The sequence below is a fragment of the Triturus cristatus genome, chromosome 7 (genome assembly GCF_964204655.1).
Source record: "Triturus cristatus chromosome 7, aTriCri1.1, whole genome shotgun sequence".
In the NCBI taxonomy this organism is placed as follows: domain Eukaryota; kingdom Metazoa; phylum Chordata; class Amphibia; order Caudata; family Salamandridae; genus Triturus; species Triturus cristatus.
The window spans coordinates 13,402,873-13,427,090 of NC_140590.1; the positions used below are offsets into that span (position 1 = coordinate 13,402,873).

The window sequence follows — 24,218 nt, forward strand, 5'->3', positions numbered from 1 at the left end:
GAGTCGGGCACTGCCTGATTGCCCTATAGGCCAGTCTGGCTCTGTGTTATTCACCGAGTGTTGTTCTATAATTGGAGGGTCTTATTCTTTTAAAACCAGCTTCCTGGATATTAAAAGGAACTCATGAGAAACACATGACCGGAGCAAGATACGCACCAAAAGGAAGCGGCCCTGAAGAAGTCCCGGGGCAAGACGCCGGATCGAAACACGTGTTGGCAGCGAGAAATCCCGGGACAAGACGCCGGATCGAAACACGTGTTGGCAGCGAGAGATAGTGTCTACATCTTGCATCTGCTTAAGTCTTTGTTGCAGTTATTTGAACCCCTTGGGTTTTTCTGAGGGTGCTGGGTCGACACCCTCCGTTAAGAGCACCGCACCCACGAGGCTACATTAATAGATACTAAGTGTAATATATAAGTGAGTGCCAGGAATTCCTAAATCACCCTTTGCCTCCCCATTCACCTGCCCCTATCCATTCACCTGCCCCGCCCTATCTATTAATTTACCCCTGGCCCCCTCCCTCCCCACCCAGCCCACGTGACCACAAACAGCTTTAAGTGCTCTTACGTGTCACCATCTTCGTCCTGCCTCGATGCCAAGGCGATGTCACTGCTCAGCTGGTTCTCCAGGGGGCAGATGAGCTGGTAGGGGGAGGTGTGGATACCCAGCATCGCTCCTTGCCCCAGGGCATGGGAAGGATATGGGTGGAGAGGCAGGTGGTGCGGTGGGTAAGGGCAGTGGGCACCTGGAACATTGAAGAAAAGAAGACTTAATACCAGACTAGAGAACACAAGACGACAAGACACAAAGAGTCATGTGAGCACAGCCGTGCCAGTCTCCCAGCAGGAGATGCCACCCTTAAATGATTTGCTGCCACAGGCATGCTGTGTTACTCTCCACAACAGTGCCACCCCATGCATGATCTGTCACCTCTTTGACGATATGCCACCTCTTCTATAATGTGCCACCCCTTGGATGATGTCCTACCCCTTGCATGATATGTCACCCCTTCTATGATGTGCCACCCCTTGGATGATGTGCTGCCCCTTGCATGATATTTCACCCCTACTATGATGTGCCACCCCTTCGATGATGTGCTGCCCCTTGCATGATATGTCACTCCTTCTATGATATGCCACCCCTCGCATAATTTGTTACCCCTCGCAGGATGTGCCACCCATCGAATGATGCACCATCCCTCTCACGATGTGTCATCCCTTGTAAGAAGTGCTGCCCCTTGCATGACATGTTGCCCTTCACAAGAGGTGCCGACCCTCACATGATCCGCCACCCCTTAGATGATAAGCTGCTCCTCACATGATGTGCCACCCCTCACATAATGTGCGACTCCTCGCATAATGTGTCACCACTCACAGGATGTGCCACCCATTGAATGATGCGCCATCCCTCTCACGATGTGTCCTACCTTGCATAATGGGACAACCCTTGCATGATGTGCTGCCCTTCACAAGAGGTACTTCTCCTCGCATGATGCACCACCCCTCGTAGGATGTGCCAAACCTCACATGATGTGTCACCCCTTGTATGAAGTGCTGCCCTTCTCATGAGGACCTTGAATGATGTAGCAATAAGTGGCAACCAGCAAGGCATGATGTACCATCCCATGCAGGGTGTTGTGCCATGCCTTGCCATGTCACAAGATGTGGTACTGCTGCAATGGAGTGAGTTACCCATCACATGACTGTGGTACTGGATGAATGAAGAAGCATGCCTCACAAAATGTCGCACACATCACATAAGGTGTTATCCATCACAAATGTTCCTGACACCTGTGCCATACAACATTCCTCCTCTTGTTTGATGCACCATCCTTACTGGCAGGCTGTGAAAACATCATAAGCTGGAATAGTCCCGTCTCTTGTTAGAACCCTCACATCTCTAGCGAGACCATCACATCTCTAGCAAGACTCTCATATCTCAAGCAAGGCTGTCACATCTCTAGCCACGACTATCACATCTCTAGCAAGACCATCACATCTTAGCCATGACCATCACATCTCTATCCAGGACCATCACATCTCTATCCAGAAGAGTCACTTCTCTATCCAGGACCATCACATCTCTATCCAGGACCATCACATCTCTATCCAGGACCATCATATCTCTAGCAGTACTATTACATCTCTATACAGGATCATCACATCTCTATCCAGGACCATCATATCTCTAACAGGACCATCACATCTCTATACAGGACCATCACATCTCTATCCAGGACCATCATATCTCTAGCAGGACCATCGCATCTCTATACAGGACCATCACATCTCTATCCAGGACCATCATATCTCTAGCAGGGCTGTCGCATATCTATCCAGGACCATCACATGTTTAGCAGGACTGTCACATCTTTATCCAGTAGCATCATATCTCTAGCAGGGCAGTCACATCTCCAGCAGGACTGTCACATCTCTCGCCAGGCCCATCATGTGAGAAGTTGGCCTGATATATGGTGTCCACTAGTTCTAGTGGGCACCTTGTATCAGTCCAAACAACCCCTTATGGTGATAGGTTAAAGACAACCTTTATTGAAAGCTATCCTAGTGGTATCTATGGAGAGGAGCCTTCAGGCTAAGTCTTGAAGGAATGTAAAGCAGCTTGTTTTACCAGTCTATAACCTCTTGAATGATCAAATGAAAGGACAACCACACCAGGTATATATACAAAATATATGTATTTAAGATAAAACACACCCCTCTAGTCTCTTTATGAGACTGGAGTTCGAAGTACTTAGTTTACAAGTCAGCAATCACCAGTAATAGCACAAATACACGTTTGGGCCCTAGGGGCGTACCAAACCATATACCAAAAAAGTGGTATAAGAACCACAACTGGAATAGACACAATGCCTATAGCCTGTAGAATCGCTGGGACCCCAAGGAACCACCCAAGGTAGTGACACAGGCGACCCACGGGGACTGTATGCAGTGTAAGAACACAACCATGGGTTCCCGTTATCTTCTATGGGCAATATCGCGGTTGGAAATTTAAAGATTAGGGACACTTCTAATCGAGTCAGGACCAAACCCTTTTGGACTTAAGAAGTTCTAGAGCTAGCACCCACGAGAGCACCGGAGTACTCGAGTTACCTCACCCAGGGAAGCCGTGTGCATAAGTGTCTTTTGGTATCGGGTCGCGTCGTCGATTTCAATGGGAGACTGCAAGGAACTGCTGCGGCCGTGAAGAGAAGTGTCCGAAGAGATCCAAGGCCAGATCTAGGATGGAAGAAACCTGAAAGCAGAGGGGACAGAGTCTGGGTCACTTGCCAGTAACCTAGGGCAGGATGGACCAATGCCCACAGATGTCGGGTGCTTCAGGTGAGTTGATGGGTGTCTTAACTATTCAGCCACGAGGTCCAGGAGGCGTCGACGAAGTCCACGAGCTGGATTCGAGCTGTGCCACGAAGTCTGTAGAGTGCTGAGGTGCAGGCGACCAGAATGGACCCAACAAGCCTTGGTAATGGCAAGTCACTGGAAATTAGAGAAAGGACTGCGGTGCAGACCAGCAAGATCTGAGGGACTCACCCAGTGAGGGTAAGTCAAGGCACGTCTGGAGAAACCAGGAACGCCCAAGCAGAAAAGGAGTTGCCTTCGTGGGGACCTGCTAGCCAATGGCCTAATGATCGCAAGGAGCCTCGAGCTGTCGCACTTGGAGCTGGCCCACGGGTCACTCGTAAAGTGGAGACCAACAATCCTCAGTGCAGGAGGTGCTCAAGGCTGGGGCTACTCGGAGCCCAAAGCACAACTTCGAGGAGGACCAGGAAGCTAGCATTGCTGCAAAAGTTCACGGTGTTCAGGGGTCATGGTTCCACGTCACCCACGACAGCCACGGCCCTCAGCTTTGCTCTGGACTCAGGGTATCCTCGGGGAAGTCCAGAAATCCACCTCTGGTGATGCAAAGACTTCGGCGTCCGGCAGGAGCTTCAGCGATGCAGACCGGTCAGTTGCTTCTTTGGTGCCTGCCAAGCAGGGGAGTCACTCCTTGACCCCAAGGGAGATTTCTTCAGTCTTCTAGTCGTGATAGAAAGTCGAAGGTCCAGGATATATGTTGCAGAGTTTCATCCAGGATAATCTAAAGTCCTAGGGACTGGATTCCTATACTTATAGTAAGTTTAGGGGATGGACTAACTCTAAGGCCCCACCTATGGGTGGCATGGAAAGAGGTGTGGTTACACCCATTTTGTTTGACCAGTTTCGAGCCAGAGCAGGGGCAGGTAGCCCCTGCAACCGGTTTGAACTGGGCTATGCACAGGGACAGCAAACGTGCCCCCAGTGCAGGACTTCAAAGCACCAGAGAGTGCTCCCACCCAGCCCCAATACTCATCAGCCTGTCTGGGGAGGTGGTTACACATCCCTTCAACAGGAAACCTATTTTCCAGGCCTCCCCTGCTGGAGTTTCGGTCAGCAGCAGGAGGCCAGACCCGTGTCTGTGGCAGAGGCATCCATTTTTTGATGCCAGGGCTCAGGAAAGTCCTACCGGGTTTAGCCAGTGTGAACATGTCTATCCCTCTAGAAGGGTGGAATGCTACCCCCACCACCAGAACTGGTGGGGGGTAGTATTCCAAAGTGTTTGACACCAAACACGACATGTTTTGATGCAGCCATTCCAAAGTTAGCATTTACAGCGAGGTTATAATGCACTTAAGAGTATATGGTATGGCTGTATAACAGAACAATGATAGAAAGTAATGGAATGCACACCAATTGCTCAATCCTAATTCCAATGTTTGTCCAAACATCCTCAAAGAGTGCGTGCGTTACTGGTATAGTGCCTTGCCCTGGTGGCACTTGATATACAATGAAATAAATGGGGCGTGATTGCGCCCCGAACCAGTCGCACTGCTGCGACTGCAGAGAAAGTAGCACTTAGCAAGGTGCATGTTTTTTTGCACGTTTATTAATTGAGGATGGTTTTATTTTGGAGTGCATTTTTTAAACACATTAATGTTGTCACAGGAATCGAAATTAAGAACAGCAAAGCACTTTGGGGACTGTAGTCTTTGTTAATTGCGAAGAGGTAATGGTTTAGATCAGGTGTTTAATCAGCACACGCGCGCATTAGGGAGGGACTTTAATTCACACGCGAGGTTTAAAAACCGAGCGTTACTACAGGCGGGGTAACATTTTGTCTTCGAGATGAGGATTGTGAGTCTGTAATATCCCTGAGCAGGTACGTGAGCACCACGTTGAACATAACCGGGCTTGTTCGTTTAAAATGGGTAAATAGAGGAAGGGATCTTACGGGCGGAATGCTTTAATGAGGAGGGGAGAAAATTATAACGGAAGTAAACTACTGGTGGTGCAGAAACAGTGTGCTACACAGAGGGGCTGTTCAGATGTGTTTAAACGCGAGTGGCTGGTTATGAAAAGGGTTTTTTACAAACACACAGGAAAAGTACATAGTTAGCTAAGAAGTTTCGCAGCATAGTATAGAAGGGGGTGATTATGGGAGAATGAGAGCGAGGGGGATGTTTGTTTATTTAAATTTTTTTGCACATTTTAGCATAATAATCTTCAAAGCACAGTAGATCATTGCTGTTGGTAGTAACATTGTTGAACAGATGTATTATATTATATGCAGATGTTGATTATTAATTACAACATGTTTCATTTGTAGTTACCCCTGACGAAGGACTCGTGGAGTCCGAAATGCATTGGGTTTTAATGAAGAACATGCCTGGGATGAATCATGCGTTTATCGTGTTTGTGATAAAAGTCCGGATGGTCTCATCATAAATATAGGAAACCTGGAAAATTAGCATGGTTCTTCAAGTGTGGATTAAGTGGAGTCAAGTTGGAGAAGAGAACTGAACGAATATTCTATAAAACAAGGACAAATTTGACGCATTGTGGACTTGTGCACGCAGCAGTGCGACTGTATCACAGAACAGCCATGAGGAAGTATTTCCGAAAGCTGCAGAGGGGCTCAGCTCATGCTTGGGCACCCTCTCACACAAAACCAAGCACTCTGCCTTCAGGTTTGTCAAGGCCTGCCATAGGAGTGGCTTATAGGTTTATATGTGTCTGTATAGGGTAGTGATATAGGTAGCCTATACCACAGTAAGGGGTGCAAGCACACCCTTACCCAGGCTGCAGTAGCAGACCTGTGGTGTCATTTTGGAGTGCTTCCCAGGGGTGGCATAATACATGCTGCAGCCCCTGGTAGGCCTCTGAGGAACCTATGCCCTAGGTACATAGTATACCATATACTAGGGGCTTATAAGGCACTCCAGAATCCAATTAGATATGTACCTAATGTACATGGAAACCATTTTAGAGAGGAAGGCTGTGGTCCTGATTAGCAGGGCCACAGCCAGACTAAGGTCGAAAAACAGTGAAACATCAGCAAAAAGTGGGGGTACCCATGTGAAGCAGATCCTACTCTCCTACAGTGGCCACTCCCCTGCAGTCACTGGCCTCCACGCCCACTCTCCTGCAATTACTGGCCTCCATGGCCACTCTGGTGCAGACACTGGCCTTCGCAACCACTCTCCTTCAACCACTGGCCTTTATGGCCACTTTCCTGCAATCATTGGCCTTCTCAGCTGCTTAACTGCAACCGTTGGCCTTCACAGCCACACTCCTGCAATGACTGGCCTCCATGGACACATTCCTGAAGTCATTGGCTTCCAAGGCCACTCCCCCACAGTCACTGGCCTTCATGGCCACTTTCCTGCAGTCACTGGCCTTAATGGCCACTTCCCTGCATTCACTGGCCTTCATGGCCACTTCCCTGCAGTCACTGGCCTCCATGCCACTCTGGTGCCGACACTGGCCTCCATTGCAACTCTCCTGCGATCACTGGCCTCCATGGCCACTCTGGTGCAGACACTGACCTCCATGGCCACTCACCTGCGATCACTGGCCTCCATGGCCACTCTAGTGCCGACACTGGTCTCCATGGCCACTCTGGTGCCGACACTGTCCTCCATGGCCACTCTGGTGCCGACACTGCCCTCCATGGCCACTCTGGTGCCGACACTCTGGTGCCGACACTGGCCTCCATTCCCACTCTGGTGCAGACACTGGCCTCCATGGCCACTCTCCTGCGATCACAGGCCTCCATGGCCACTCTGGTGCCGACACTGGCCTCCATGGCCACTCTGGTGCCGACACTGCCCTCCATGGCCACTTTGGTGCCGACACTCTGGTGCCGACACTGGCCTCCATTCCCACTCTGGTGCCGACACTGGCCTCCATGGCCACTCTGGTGCCGACACTGGTCTCCATGGCCACTCTGGTGCACACACTGGCCTCCATGGCCACTCTGGTGCTGACACTGTCCTCCATGGCCACTCTCCTGCGATCACAGGCCTCCATGGCCACTCTGGTGCCGACACTGGCCTCCATGGCCACTCTGGTGCACACACTGGCCTCCATGGCCACTCTGGTGCTGACACTGTCCTCCATGGCCACTCTCCTGCGATCACAGGCCTCCATGGCCACTCTGGTGCCGACACTGGCCTCCATGGCCACTCTGGTGCCGACACTGCCCTCCATGGCCACTCTGGTGCCGACACTCTGGTGCCGACACTGGCCTCCATTCCCACTCTGGTGCCGACACTGGCCTCCATGGCCACTCTGGTGCTGACACTGGTCTCCATGGCCACTCTGGTGCACACACTGGCCTCCATGGCCACTCTGGTGCTGACACTGTCCTCCATGGCGACTCTGGTGCCGACACTGGCCTCCATGGCCACTCTGGTGCCGACACTGCCCTCCATGGCCACTCTGGTGCCGACACTCTGGTGCTGACACTGGCCTCCATTCCCACTCTGGTGCAGACACTGGCCTCCATGGCCACTCTCCTGCGATCACTGGCCTCCATGGCCACTCTGGTGCAGACACTGACCTCCATGGCCACTCTCCTGTGATCACTGGCCTCCATGGCCACTCTAGTGCCGACACTGGTCTCCATGGCCACTCTGGTGCCGACACTGGCCTCCATGGCCACTCTGGTGCCGACACTGCCCTCCATGGCCACTCTGGTGCCGACACTCTGGTGCCAACACTGGCCTCCATTCCCACTCTGGTGCAGACACTGGCCTCCATGGCCACTCTGGTGCCGACACTGGCCTCCATGGCCACTCTGGTGCCGACACTGCCCTCCATGGCCACTCTGGTGCCGACACTCTGGTGCCGACACTGGCCTCCATTCCCACTCTGGTGCTGACACTGGCCTCCATTGCAACTCTCCTGCGATCACTGGCCTCCATGGCCACTCTGGTGCAGACACTGACCTCCATGGCCACTCTCCTGCGATCACTGGCCTCCATGGCCACTCTAGTGCCGACACTGGTCTCCATGGCCACTCTGGTGCCGACACTGGCCTCCATGGCCACTCTGGTGCCGACACTGCCCTCCATGGCCACTCTGGTGCCGACACTCTGGTGCCGACACTGGCCTCCAGTCCCACTCTGGTGCAGACACTGGCCTCCATGGCCACTCTCCTGTGATCACAGGCCTCCATGGCCCCTCTGGTGCCGACACTGGCCTCCATGGCCACTCTGGTGCCGACACTGCCCTCCATGGCCACTCTGGTGCCGACACTCTGGTGCCGACACTGGCCTCCATTCCCACTCTGGTGCAGACACTGGCCTCCATGGCCACTCTCCTGCGATCACTGGCCTCCATGGCCACTCTGGTGCAGACACTGACCTCCATGGCCACTCTCCTGTGATCACTGGCCTCCATGGCCACTCTAGTGCCGACACTGGTCTCCATGGCCACTCTGGTGCCGACACTGGCCTCCATGGCCACTCTGGTGCCGACACTGCACTCCATGGCCACTCTGGTGCCGACACTCTGGTGCCGACACTGGCCTCCATTCCCACTCTGGTGCAGACACTGGCCTCCATGGCCACTCTGGTGCTGACACTGGCCTCCATGGCCACTCTGGTGCCGACACTGCCCTCCATGGCCACTCTGGTGCCGACACTCTGGTGCCGACACTGGCCTCCATTCCCACTCTGGTGCTGACACTGGCCTCCATTGCAACTCTCCTGCGATCACTGGCCTCCATGGCCACTCTGGTGCAGACACTGACCTCCATGGCCACTCTCCTGCGATCACTGGCCTCCATGGCCACTCTAGTGCCGACACTGGTCTCCATGGCCACTCTGGTGCCGACACTGGCCTCCATGGCCACTCTGGTGCCGACACTGCCCTCCATGGCCACTCTGGTGCCGACACTCTGGTGCCGACACTGGCCTCCAGTCCCACTCTGGTGCAGACACTGGCCTCCATGGCCACTCTCCTGTGATCACAGGCCTCCATGGCCACTCTGGTACCGACACTGGCCTTCGCTGCCACTCCGGTGCAGACACTGGCCTTCATGGCCACTCTCCTGCGATCACTGGCCTCAATGGCCACTCTGGTGCAGACACTGGCCTCCATGGCCACTCTAGTGCTGACACTGGGCTTCGCGGCCACTCTGGTGCTGACACTGGCCTCCACGCCACTCTCCTGTGATCACTGGCCTCCATGGCCACTCTGGTGCCGACACTGGCCTTCGCTGCCACTCTGGTGCAGACACTGGCCTTCATGGCCACTCTCCTGCGATCACTGGCCTCAATGGCCACTCTGGTGCAGACACTGGCCTCCATGGCCACTCTGGTGCTGACACTGGCCTTCGCGGCCACTCTGGTGCTGACACTGGCCTCCACGCCACTCTCCTGTGATCACTGGCCTCCATGGCCACTCTGGTGACGACACTGGCCTTCGTGGCCACTCAGATGCACACACTGGCCTCCATGGCCACTCTCCTGCGATCAATGGCCTCCGTGGCCACTCTGGTGCAGACACTGGCCTCCATGGCCACTCTGGTGCCGACACTGGCCTCCATGGCCACTCTGGTGCCGACACTCTGGTGCCGACCCTGGCCTCCATGGCCACTCTGGTGCCAACACTGGCCTCCATGTCCACTCTGGTGCTCACACTGGCCTCCATGACCACTCTGGTGCCGACACTGCCCTCCATGGCCACTCTCCTGCGATCACTGGCCTCCATGGCCACTCTAGTGCTGACACTGGTCTCCATGGCCACTCTGGTGCACACACTGGCCTCCATGGCCACTCTGGTGCTGACACTGTCCTCCATGGCCACTCTCCTGCGATCACAGGCCACCATGGCCACTCTGGTGCCGACACTGGCCTCCATGGCCACTCTGGTGCCGACACTGCCCTCCATGGCCACTCTGGTGCCGACACTCTGGTGCCGACACTGGCCTCCATTCCCACTCTGGTGCCGACACTGGCCTCCATGGCCACTCTGGTGCCGACACTGGTCTCCATGGCCACTCTGGTGCACACACTGGCCTCCATGGCCACTCTGGTGCTGACACTGTCCTCCATGGCCACTCTCCTGCGATCACAGGCCTCCATGGCCACTCTGGTGCCGACACTGGCCTCCATGGCCACTCTGGTGCACACACTGCCCTCCATGGCCACTCTGGTGCCGACACTCTGGTGCCGACACTGGCCTCCATTCCCACTCTGGTGCCGACACTGGCCTCCATGGCCACTCTGGTGCTGACACTGGTCTCCATGGCCACTCTGGTGCACACACTGGCCTCCATGGCCACTCTGGTGCTGACACTGGCCTCCATGGCCACTCTCCTGCAATCACAGGCCTCCATGGCCACTCTGGTGCCGACACTGCCCTCCATGGCCACTCTGGTGCCGACACTCTGGTGCCGACACTGGCCTCCATTCCCACTCTGATGCCGAGACTGGCCTCCATGGCCACTCTGGTGCAAACACTGGCCTCCACGACCACTCTGGTGCCAACACTGCCCTCCATTGCCACTCTCCTGCGATCACTTGCCTTCATGGCCTCTCTGGTGCAGGAACTGGCTTCCATGGCCACTCTCCTGCGATCACTGGCTTCCATGGCCACTCTCCTGCGATCACTGGCCTTCATGGCCACTTCTCTGCAGTCACTGGCCTCCATGCCCCCTCTCCTGTGATCACTGGCCTTCATGGCCACTTCCCTGAAGTCACTGGCCTTCATGGCCACTCCCCTGCAGTCACTGGCCTCCATGACCACTCTGGTGCAGACACTGGCCTCCATGGCCACTCTCCTGCGATCACTGGCCTCCAGGGCCACTCTGGTGCAGACACTGGCCTCCATAGCCACTCTCCTGTGATCACTGGCCTCCATGGCCACTCTGGTGCCGACACTGGCCTCCACACCACTCTGGTGCTGACACTGGCCTCCATAGCCACACTGGTGCAGACACTGGCCTACACGCCACTCTGGTGCCAACACTGGCCTCCATGGCCACTCTGGTACCGACACTGGCCTTCGCTGCCACTCCGGTGCAGACACTGGCCTTCATGGCCACTCTCCTGCGATCACTGGCCTCAATGGCCACTCTGGTGCAGACACTGGCCTCCATGGCCACTCTAGTGCTGACACTGGGCTTCGCGGCCACTCTGGTGCTGACACTGGCCTCCAGGCCACTCTCCTGTGATCACTGGCCTCCATGGCCACTCTGGTGCCGACACTGGCCTTCGCTGCCACTCTGGTGCAGACACTGGCCTTCATGGCCACTCTCCTGCGATCACTGGCCTCAATGGCCACTCTGGTGCAGACACTGGCCTCCATGGCCACTCTGGTGCTGACACTGGCCTTCGCGGCCACTCTGGTGCTGACACTGGCCTCCACGCCACTCTCCTGTGATCACTGGCCTCCATGGCCACTCTGGTGACGACACTGGCCTTCGTGGCCACTCAGATGCACACACTGGCCTCCATGGCCACTCTCCTGCGATCAATGGCCTCCGTGGCCACTCTGGTGCAGACACTGGCCTCCATGGCCACTCTGGTGCCGACACTGGCCTCCATGGCCACTCTGGTGCCGACACTCTGGTGCCGACCCTGGCCTCCATGGCCACTCTGGTGCCAACACTGGCCTCCATGTCCACTCTGGTGCTCACACTGGCCTCCATGACCACTCTGGTGCCGACACTGCCCTCCATGGCCACTCTCCTCCGATCACTAGCTTGCATGGCCACTCTCCTGCGTTCACTGGCCTTCATGGCCACTTCCCTGCAGTCACTGGCCTCCATGCCTCCTCTCCTGTGATCACTGGCCTTCATGGCCACTTCTCTGCAGTCACTGGCCTTCATGGCCACTCCCCTGCAGTCACTGGCCTCCATGGCCACTCTGGTGCCGACACTGGCTTCCATGGCCACTCTCCTGCGATCACTGGCCTCAATGGCCACTCTGGTGCAGACACTGGCCTCCATGGCCACTCTAGTGCTGACACTGGGCTTCGCGGCCACTCTGGTGCTGACACTGGCCTCCACGCCACTCTCCTGTGATCACTGGCCTCCATGGCCACTCTGGTGCCGACACTGGCCTTCGCTGCCACTCTGGTGCAGACACTGGCCTTCATGGCCACTCTCCTGCGATCACTGGCCTCAATGGCCACTCTGGTGCAGACACTGGCCTCCATGGCCACTCTGGTGCTGACACTGGCCTTCGCGGCCACTCTGGTGCTGACACTGGCCTCCACGCCACTCTCCTGTGATCACTGGCCTCCATGGCCACTCTGGTGACGACACTGGCCTTCGTGGCCACTCAGATGCACACACTGGCCTCCATGGCCACTCTCCTGCGATCAATGGCCTCCGTGGCCACTCTGGTGCAGACACTGGCCTCCATGGCCACTCTGGTGCCGACACTGGCCTCCATGGCCACTCTGGTGCCGACACTCTGGTGCCGACCCTGGCCTCCATGGCCACTCTGGTGCCAACACTGGCCTCCATGTCCACTCTGGTGCTCACACTGGCCTCCATGACCACTCTGGTGCCGACACTGCCCTCCATGGCCACTCTCCTGCGATCACTAGCTTGCATGGCCACTCTCCTGCGTTCACTGGCCTTCATGGCCACTTCCCTGCAGTCACTGGCCTCCATGCCTCCTCTCCTGTGATCACTGGCCTTCATGGCCACTCCCCTGCAGTCACTGGCCTCCATGGCCACTCTGGTGCAGACACTGGCTTCCATGGCCACTCTCCTGCGATCACTGGCCTCAATGGCCACTCTGGTGCAGACACTGGCCTCCATGGCCACTCTGGTGCTGACACTGGCCTTCGCGGCCACTCTGGTGCTGAAACTGGCCTCCACGCCACTCTCCTGTGATCACTGGCCTCCATGGCCACTCTGGTGACGACACTGGCCTTCGTGGCCACTCAGGTGCACACACTGGCCTACATGGCCACTCTCCTGAGATCACTGGCCTCCTTGGCCGCTCTGGTACAGACATTGGCCTTCGCGGCCACTCTGGTGCAGACATTGGCCTCCATGGCCACTCTGGTGCCGACACTGGCTTCCATTGCCACTCTCCCACGATCACTGGCCCCAATGGCCACTCTGGTGCAGATACTGGCCTCCATGGCCACTCTCCTGCGATCACTGGCCTCCATGGCCACTCTGGTGCAGACACTGACCTCCATGGCCACTCTCATGCGATCACTGGCCTCCATGGCCACTCTGGTGCCGATACTGGCCTTTGCGGCCACTCTGGTGCTGACACTGGCCTCCATTGCCACTCTGGTGCAGACACTGGCCTCCATGGGCACTCTCCTGCGATCACTGGCCTCCATGGACATTCTGGTGCCGACACTGGCCTCCATGGCCACTCTGGTGCAGACGCTGGCCTCCATGGCCACTCTCCTGCGATCACTGGCCTCCATGGCCACTCTGGTGCAGACACTGGCCTCCATGGGCACTCTCCTGCGATCACTGGCCTCCATGGCCACTCTTGTGCCGACACTGGCCTCCATGGCCACTCTAGTGCAGACACTGGCCTCCATGGCTACTCTCCTGCGATCACTGGCCTCCATGGCCACTCTGGTGCTGACACTGGCCTCCATGACCACTCTGGTGCAGACACTGGCCTCCATTGCCACTCTCCTGCGATCACTGGTCTCCATGGCCACTCTGGTGCAGACACTGGCCTCCATGGCCACTCTCCTGCGATCACTGGCCTCCATGGCCACTCTGGTGCAGACACTGGCCTCCATTGCCACTCTCCTGCGATCACTGGTCTCCATGGCCACTCTGGTGCAGACACTGGCCTCCATGGCCACTCTCCTGCGATCACTGGCCTCCATGGCCACTCTGGTGCAGACACTGGCCTCCATGGCCACTCTCCTGCGATCACTGGCCTCCATGGCCACTCTGGTGCTGACACTGGCCTCCACGCCCACTCTCCTGCAACCAATGGAATTCACGATCACACTCCTACACCCATAGCTTACACCTTACTCGTTTTTTTTTGTTTTCCAAGGCTGGTTAATAACTGAAGATGCTACAGCATGGGGTCTCCGTCCTGCAGGAGTGTTCTGAATGCGCCTGAAGCCACGGTTTTTGGAACGAGGTGATTCATGTCCTAAATCGTCAAAAAGTCCAGGCCAGAGCAAAGCTAGAATGATCGCAGAGAAGAAACAACAAGCTGTAAGGCTGGCAGCAGACAGAGTTGCGGAAATGCCGACATCTGATTGTGACGGTGTTTGCATAGCGCACACCTACGCACCTGCGTTTCTGGCTTCGCGGCGCTGTAGGTGTCAGAGTCTGTGTGCGCTTCCTTTCCTACTAGCGCTCAGGAATTGCTGGGTATTCGATAACGTGTATTGCGTTGTGTATGCGTGAGGCCGGACTTGCTGTGTGGCCATGACTGTCCTTCTCGGCCTGAATGCCGTCTCTCTTCTGTCAAGCGCTAAGAGACCTGTCGGTATATATGCGCTATATAAAAACAAAATACAAATACAAATGACGTGTGTTCTGTGTCTGGGCTTGTGATACTGAAGGCTGTCCTACAATGGCTTGTGTCTCTGCTGGCTGTGTGTGATGGGGGTTCTGGAGTGTGCATTAGGATTTATCGTGATTGCCACAAAGGCATCGGTAGGTATGTTTGTGATGGCCCCAAAGGCATCAGAAGGTTTGTTTGTGATTCTTACACAGGCATCTGTAGGTTTTATTGTGATTGGCACACAGGCATCAGTAGGTTTGTTTGTGATTGGCACACAGGCATCGGTAGGTTTTATTGTGATTGGCACACAGACATTGTAGGTTTTATTGTGATTGGCACACAGGCATCAGTAGGTTTGTTTGTGATTGGCACACAGGCATCGGTAGGTTTTATTGTGATTGGCACACAGGCATCGGTAGGTTTTATTGTGATTGTCACACAGGCATCAGTAGGTTTGTTTGTGATTGGCACACAGGCATCGGTAGGTTTTATTGTGATTGTCACACAGGCATGAGTAGGTTTGTTTGTGATTGGCACACAGGCATCGGTAGGTTTTATTGTGATTGGCACACAGGCATTGTAGGTTTTATTGTGATTGGCACACAGGCATCAGTAGGTTTGTTTGTGATTGGCACACAGGCATCGGTAGGTTTTATTGTGATTGGCACACAGGCATCTGTAGGTTTTATTGTGATTGGCACACAGGCATCAGTAGGTTTGTTTGTGATTGGCACACAGGCATCGGTAGGTTTTTTTGTGATTGTCACACAGGCATCGGTAGGTTTTATTGTGATTGGCACACAGGCATCAGTAGGTTTGTTTGTGATTGGCACACAGGCATCGGTAGGTTTTATTGTGATTGGCACTCAGGCATCAGTAGGTTTGTTTGTGATTGGCACACAGGCATCGGTAGGTTTTATTGTGATTGGCACACAGGCATTGTAGGTTTTATTGTGATTGGCACACAGGCATCTGTAGGTTTGTTTGTGATTGGCACACAGGCATCGGTAGATTTTATTGTGATTGGCACACAGGCATCGGTAGGTTTTATTGTGATTGGCACACAGGCATCAGTAGGTTTGTTTATGATTGGCACACAGGCATCGGTAGGTTTTATTGTGATTTGCACACAGGCATCAGTAGGTTTGTTTGTGATTGGCACACAGGCATCTGTAGGTTTTATTGTGATTGGCACACAGGCATCGGTATGTTTCATGGTGCTTGGCACACAGGCATCAGTAGGTTTTATTGTGCTTGGCACACAGGCATCGGTAGGTTTGTTTGTGATTGGCACACAGGCATCAGTAGGTTTTATTGTGATTGGCACACAGGCATCAGTAGGTTTGTTTGTGGTTGGCACACAGGCATCAGTAGGTTTCATTGTGCTTGGCACACAGGCATCGGTAGGTTTTATTGTGCTTGGCACACAGGCATCGGTAGGTTTTATTGTGATTGGCACACAGGCATCAGTAGGTTTTATTGTGATTGGCACACAGGCATCACTAGGTTTCTTCGTGGTTGGTGAGGGTGGCGAGCAGTGTTGTCTCCTGGTGCTGGGTTGCTTGCATGGGTGCCCGGTGTGCTCTGTTGGGATTGGTACACTGGCATTTTGAGAAGGCTTCTTTTTGGCGGGTCTTGTTGGGCCCCAGGGTCCTGTTGATGACCCGTTCCCTGCGCCGACGCAGAAGGGGTCTGTGCGACCCCCTGTCCTGTCTTCAGCGCAGGCATCAACCTCCGAGTTGGAGCCCGGGCGGCAGATAGCAGGGCATTAACCTCCGAGTTGGAGCCCGGGCGGCAGATAGCAGGGCATTAACACAGGGCAGTAATTGCCTCATCTCTTTCCGAGCTCTGCTGTCGGCACAACATGCCCTGACTCAGAGGGATTTCAAGGTCATGTTTGTGCCGTAGACCACCCCACCCCCGTGCTGCCTCCTAAACAGCCTTGTTGTGTTGTGTTGTGTTGCGTGCACGGTGTCGTCGTGTAGGAGTGTGGTTCAAGTTCTCTTAATATTGTCACATTGGCATTTTTCATAAGCTCTGTTTGTGGGAGGTGTCCTTGAAGGAACAGGCTTGCCTTTTGTATAACCCATGGTGCTGTGCGGTTTGCAGGGTGCTGTGCTGCTGGTGTATCTGGTGACTTGTTCTTATGATTGTCAGATTGGCATTTTGAGTAGCTCTGTTTGTGAATGGTGCTGTTGTAGGGCGGTGCTAACATTTGTATGGCCGGTGGTGCTGTGTTGCTTGCATGATGATGTTGCGTCTGATGTGCTGCTACTAACGTCCCACTGCTTTTTACAATAGCTTTATTTGTGGTGGTGTTGTTGGAGGGCAAGTGTGGGCATTTGTATGCTCTTTGGTTGTGTGTTACTTACATGGCGGAGTGGTGATGTGTGGTGCCATGCTTACACGTTGGCTTGATGACGCTGCACCTGGGGTGCTGCTACGAATGTCACACTGCTTTTTCAAGTGGCTTTATTTGTGGTGGTGTTACTGGAGGGCAAGTGTTGCCTTTGGTATGATCCTTGTAGCGTGTTGCTTGCATGGTGGCATGATTCTGGTGCATCTGGGGTGTTGCTCAGAAGTCACGCTAGTTTTAAACGTAGCCTTGTTTGTGCTGGTGTTGTTAGAGAGCGAGTGTTGTGACCTGTCAGCCAGTCCAGCGCTGTTGCGTACGCTGCCGGGCCCTGCAGAGGCGCGCGTGGCTGCTGTGGGGGGGGGGGGGGGGGGGGTGCGCCTCTCGCCCGTCCGGGGGCAGGTGGTCTTGTGATGGATGCTGCGGTACAGAGGATGCGAGGCGTCATAGCATAATCTGTATCTGTAAGCGCACCCAGAAGGGTACCTTGGGGGTTTATTACCCAAATCAATGTTACTCATGTTATCGACTTCAGAAGGATGAAAGGCTGACTGGACCCCCCGCGAGTTGAACCTGTGTCCATGAGCTTGAACACAGGCCCCTGCAGTGGACACATTAGTCCAGCAGGCCACCAGACCCGGTAAGGGGCATACAGCTGTCACCCTCAGCAGAATCTCTCGGGGTACCCCCTGACCCCCTCCAAAATCACAGGAAGACGGATTACACAGACATAAACAGGCTGGTGCGGGGCTCCCACGGCGCAAGCGCCTCCCTCCCAGCTTCCCACCCGCAGGAAGAACAAACCAGACGCATGTGGTACCCAGACCCAGCCCCGGGGGCGCCTGAGGTGCCGCCTCCCCCCCCCCACACACACACACCTGTGCCCTCTGCGGAAGGCTCCCCTGACCTCTCCTCACCTGGGTAGAAGGCCGCCGGTCGTGCGCACTCGTCCAGGTACGAACCCCCCATGCCTGGGTGGGCGCAGCCGTGGCTGAAGGAGAGAGGCTGCTGCGGGTACCGTGATGCGCCCCCGTGTCCTCCGGGCTCTTCCTTCACCCCCAGTGCCCCTGCTTCCTCCTTGGGCACTTTGGTGCCAGGCGCGGGGGTGGTGCCCTCGCAGGCCTGGACAGCGTAGCGCCGCTTGCGCAGGGGTAAGGAGTTCTGCGCCTTCTCCGAGCTCTTTGCCCCCCACGGAGCTTCCCCCTCTCCGCCCCCGAGTGCCCGGTGGGTGCCCGCCGGCTCCTGGGTGGGGGAGGGACCATCAGGAAGGACCTCCAGCGGGCTGGCGGTTTTGGGGCTCTGGAATCCGGTTCGCTCCCCTGGGCGTGGGGATGGGGTGACAGTGGCAGCTGGCACGGGGCACACAGAATTCTCCTGGCTTCTCCAGATTTCTGGTCGCTCCTCGGGGATGCCCACGGGAGGGTGGGTGCTGTCTCGCCCGTGGACAGAGGGTGCCAAAGAGGGGTGCACGTCCATGACCCCCGCGTGCTGGATGCCCCCCTGTGCCTGGTGTTGGAAGGCAGAGGTCCCCAGAGGCGCGTAGTGCAGCAGTGTGGAGTGGAGCACTTGCGGCGCCCCCGGGGGTGGCATGTACCTAGCTTCGGGTGGCCTGGATGTCATTTGGCACCTTTCAGTGGGTTTCCTGTCGTCCGGTGCGGTGCCCATCTGGTGCCCGCTGCTCTTGCACTGACTGGGGGTATATTGGGTCCTCTTGGTCCGGAGGTCTAGGGGAGAGGCTTCCTCCGAGCAGGGGCCCTCTTCCATGGCCCCGTGGCCAGTGGACTTCCTTCCCCCCCGGGTGGCAAGAGCCTCCCGCGGGCTGGCGTCGAATATCATCCACGGAGGGCAGCGCCCTGCAGGGATCAAGGGAAGGCACCTCTGGGCACAGCCCTTACAAGCTCTCCTCTGATGGCATCCTCAGGCACGGGAGGGGGTCACTGGCGGGCACAGTCTGGGTTCACAGCACCCCAGCATGCGCTTCTCCCATGCAAGAATGTCCACTGTTGGACAGATTGGGCTTCCAAGCTCCTGCCTTTGGGGTCAGAGGTCACGTGCGTCCTGGAAGTGACCGCATCCAGGGGCTCTGATGCTTTGATTTGCCTGAGGTCACTGACTTCCTCACACCTGCTGGCGACTGATATCCCAGCTCCTTTGGAGTTTTATTCTGGGGTTAGAAACCACCCAATCCCGAGGGCTCTGATGCCAGGTGGGCGCCTTGGTCCTGAATACCCCTTCCAGGAGGGCGGTGTGTCCTCAAGGTCACTGAAGGCCTCCGCCCAGTGAAGTCCGGCGGTCGCTTCTGACCCTCAGGCCTCAGTCAGGGCGCCCTCTGTCTTGTAAGTCCACCAGGGTTTGTCTCGGCCCTCTTGCCACCCCAGCCCTGCAGCCCTCTGAAGTCCAGCTTTCACCGAGACCAGGGGGGCTCTGCCCGTCAGTCCTTGTCCGGGGCTCCTGTGCCTTGGGGCGCCTCGAAGGTCTCTCTGAGGCTAGGGGTGCATTGCATTCCTTTCAGCCAGGGCGCGTCTTCACCCTATCCAGGGCAGGGGTAGAGGCTCCTTGTGCCTGGGGTCAGCCCTCAGTGAGTCAAGAGTTCTCCTCAGGCCTCTGAGCCCCAGGTCCCCTCTGTGCCAGGTACCCCTCAGCCCTGTTTGCCAGACCCCCTCTGTCCTCTTTGCCAGCCCCCCTAATGCCCTCTGTGCAAGGCCCCCCTATGCCCTCTGTGCAGGCTCCTTTTTCCCAGGCCCCTGTGCCCTCAGTGACTCTTCGCAGACTGAGCTCAGTCTAGGAAGCGGCAGCTGCGTCTGAGGGACTTCCCCTGCCCTTCTCGTGAAAGAGGAGGGACTTTTGCGAGCGGCTCTTCCCTGAAGGGGAGTTCCTTCACTCGAGCCGAGTCACGCATGGGAAGGAAGGGCAGCTCCCAGCCCGCCCCCGGGGGCTCCCCTGCCGCCTCCATCCGGGACAAGGCCAGGGCAGGGCAGAGCCTTGTCGGCTGGCACTCACCCGCAGGCCCTCCAGGGAGCCCCTCTCTGGCTCCAAAGGAGGGAGGGGGGTGCGTCCCCCCAACCCCAAGGCTGGCAGTGGGGAGGTGGGAGTACCCCCCCCCCCACACGCATGGCAGTGGGGAAGGGTGAGAGTTCCCCTTCCCCCCCTCCCCCCCCCGGTTAGCAGTGGGGAGGGTGAGTACCACCCCCACAGGCTTCCAAGGATGGCAGTCGGGAGGGGGAATGTACCCCCCCCCCCCACACGGATGGCAGTGGGGAAGTGTGAGAGCCTCCCGCCCCCTCACCTGGTGGAAGTCACGGGAGCAAAGATCAGACAGAGCTCAGTTTACCACAGGGTGACGTCAATCCCCTGTCAGGCCCTCGCCTGGGGCAGGGCTCAGGTGCAGTTCCGTGCAGTGCACCAGTGCGGACACACACAAACGCACACACACATGCACAAGCGCACACGCACGCACAAGCACACACATGCGCACACACACACACATGCAGAGTAGACACACAAGCACACACACGAATGTGCATATACACTCACGCGAAAACACACTCAGACACACCCACAAGCACAGACATGCACACACACAAGTGCACAAACGCACTCGCGCATGTGCGCACACACACATGGGCACCCCCCCCCACAAGCACACACGTGCACACACACACACACATGCACACACATACACACACACACGCACGTACACGCAGACACAAACACGAGCGCCCACACGCAGACCACTACAAAAATACACGAGTGATCAGTAGGCATACGGGCTTAGGTGCAGCGCCGTGCAGTGTACCAGTAGACACACACCAGCGCACACACAGAGACCAGTAACAAATACACAGGTGTTCAGCGGGCATACGAGTGTATGTGCAGCGCCGTGCAATGCACCAGTGGACACACACCCACACACGAGTTCATGCACTGTTGGCTGCCTCAGAGCACACATCGCACTTCGAAGACCTCAGATTACACAGTGCATGCACGGTTAGGTTGCCTCAGACCACACAGTGAGTTGATGCACTGCTCGGCTGCCTCAGAGCACACCGTTCATGCACCTCCCTCCAGTCTGCCTCAGAGAACACATCCCACTTCGAAGGCCCCAGAGCACACAGTTCATGCACTGATAGGCTGCATCACAGCACACCGTTCATGCACCTCCCTCCAGTCTGCCTCAGAGAACACATCGCACTTCGATGACCCCAGAGCACACAGTTCATGCACTGATCGGCTGCCTCACGGCACATCGTTCATGCACCTCCAGTCTGCCTCAGAGAACACATCGCACTTCGATGGGCTCAGAGCACACAGTTGATGCACTGTTCGGCTGCCTCAGAGCACACATCGCACGTCGATGGCCCCAGAGCGCACAGTTCATGCACTGATCGGCTGCCTCAGAGCACACTGTTCATGCACCTCCAGTCTGCCTCAGAGAACACATCGCACTTCGATGGCCTCAGAGCACACAGTTGATGCACTGTTCGGCTGCCTCAGGGCACACATCGCACTTCAAAGACCTCAGATTACACAGTGCATGCACGGTTAGGTTGCCTCAGAGCACACAGTTGATGCACTGCTCGGCTGCCTCAGAGCACACATCGCACTTCGATGGCCCCAGAGCACACAGTTCCAGCACTGCTCGGCTGCCTCAGGGCACACATCGCACTTCGAAGACCTCAGATTACACAGTGCATGCACGGTTAGGTTGCCTCAGAGCACACAGTTGATGCACTGCTCGGCTGCCTCAGAGCACACATCGCACTTCGATGGCCTCAGAGCACACAGTTCCAGCACTGCTCGGCTGCCTCAGAGCACACGGTTCATGCACCTCCCTCCTGTCTGCCTCAGAGAACATACCGCACTTCGATGGCCCCAGAGCACACAGTTCATGCACTGATCGGCTGCCTCAGAGCACACCATTCATGCACCTCCAGTCTGCCTCAGAGAACACATTGCACTTCGATGGTCTCAGATCACACAGTTGATGCACTGTTCGGCTGACTCAGAGCACACATCGCACGTTGATGGCCCCAGAGCACACAGTTCATACACTGATCGGCTGTCTTAGAGCACACCGTTCACGCACCTCCAGTCTGCCTCAGAGAACACATCGCACTTCGATGGCCTCAGAGCACACCGTTGATGCACTGTTCGGCTGCCTCAGAGCACACATCGCACTTCAATGGCCCCAGAGCACACAGTTCATGCACTGATCGGCTGCCTCAGAGCACACCGTTCATGCACCTCCAGTCTGCCTCAGAGAACACAACGCACTTCGATGGCCTCAGAGCACACCGTTGATGCACTGTTCGGCTGCCTCAGAGCACACGTCGCACTTCGATGGCCCCAGAGCACACAGTTCATGCACTGATCGGCTGCCTCAGAGCACACCGTTCATGCACCTCCAGTCTGCCTCAGAGAACACATCGCACTTCGATGGCCTCAGAGCACACCGTTGATGCACTGTTCGGCTGCCTCAGAGCACACATCGCACTTCGATGGCCCCAGAGTACACAGTTCATGCACTGATCGGCTGCCTCAGAGCACGCCGTTCATGCACCTCCCTCCAGTCTGCCTCAGAGAACACAACGCACTTCGATGGCCCCAGAGCACACAGTTCATGCACTGATCGGCTGCCTCAGAGCACACCGTTCATGCACCTCCAGTCTGCCTCAGAGAACACATCGCACTTCGATGGCCTCAGAGCACACCGTTGATGCACTGTTCGGCTGCCTCAGAGCACACATCGCACTTCGATGGCCCCAGAGTACACTGTTCATGCACTGATCGGCTGCCTCAGAGCACGCCGTTCATGTACCTCCCTCCAGTCTGCCTCAGAGAACACAACGCACTTCGATGGCCTCAGAGCACACAGTTGGTGCATGTGAGACCGGCCTCGTGGCGTGGGCCCTCCCGACCAGCAAGCCACCCCGCAACCGCACCTAATCCCCAATGTCACAGACTTCCGGCCACCATGGCCCAACATCCCGATGGCCGGCCGGGCCCCAGCAACACCCAAGACCCCACCACGCATGCCCGGCCGAGGGAGAGAGCAACCCCCAAGCCAGACCAGGAGGCGCCGTCCCTGTCACACCTCTGGTCTCCTCCCCAAGGAGGGTTTCGATTGGCCACCAGGCCCCCGGTGAGCAGGCGCCTCGCCTGCTGGGCGTCTGGAGACCCTCCCGGACCCACCTGAACAGATCAAAGGGCCGAGCGACAGGAAATCCCGACACACCACCCCTAGGCACCAAGACCCCTCTCAGCGAGGACTCCGGACTTCAAAGAGGAGGGGGAGTATAACAAGGGATGCCGAAGGGACGGGAGGCAGAGAAGACCTGGACCACGAGAGCCTGCTGACCTGGTCGCGGCTCGATCGCGCCCTGAACCGAAGAACGCTACCCGAACTCTGAACCATCTGAGCCCTGCTGACGCTGTCGCGGCTCCCCGAACTCTGAACCAGCTGAGCCCTGCTGACGCTGTCGCGGCTCCCCGACTCTGAACCTTCTGAGCCCTGCTGACGCTGTCGCGGCTCCCCGAACTCTGAACCATCTGAGCCCTGCTGACGCTGTCGCGGCTCCCCGACTCCGAAACCACCTGTGCCTGCTGAGTGACTCGCGGCACTCTCCTCCAGAAGAATCGGCAGAGATTGCCGAGAGAAACAACATCCCCCAGCTCGAGGATTGAGAGCTGTGCGAAGGATACTCCGCAGAGACACTGAACTCAAAGACTGTCCCGCTACCCCCATACCCCCATCCCGCAATCGCCGCCGCTTGTGGCGCTGCTTCAATACCTGCATTTCGGATCATAAAGGTCCCTTAAAGCTAACGATAAAGTACTATCTTACGAAGAACTACTGTGTGGTGTCCCTCTGTCCGAGAGTGCAAGTTCAGTGTGTGCGATCCTAGGTACGAGACCCTTGCAGGAAGGGCCTCCCCGCCCTTGCTCGGCCTAACTCTGGGAGAGGTGGGTCAACGGGTGGTCAGGAACGTATTCCGAAGCCCCCAGAGAACGCCTTTCCAACAGTGCACTGTTCGGCTGCCACAGAGCACACATCGCACTTCGAAGACCTCAGATTACACAGTGCAT

The 24,218-nt window shown here is 56.5% G+C and overlaps 1 protein-coding gene across 1 annotated transcript in view; it reads right to left on the reverse strand.

The window, feature by feature from the left end:
- The window catches only part of BCL3 (BCL3 transcription coactivator), a 250,161-nt gene extending 230,152 nt beyond the window's left edge, over positions 1 to 20,009 (reverse strand). Inside the window, exons 1-2 of the mRNA XM_085615490.1 lie at positions 18,050 to 20,009; positions 568 to 745 (exon numbers count right to left, since the gene is read on the reverse strand). Of these exons, the coding sequence (XP_085471616.1) occupies positions 568 to 745; positions 18,050 to 18,968 (1,097 nt within the window). The 5' untranslated portion in view covers positions 18,969 to 20,009. The remainder of the gene's footprint in view (positions 1 to 567; positions 746 to 18,049) is intronic.
- Positions 20,010 to 24,218: the final 4,209 nt, after the last annotated feature.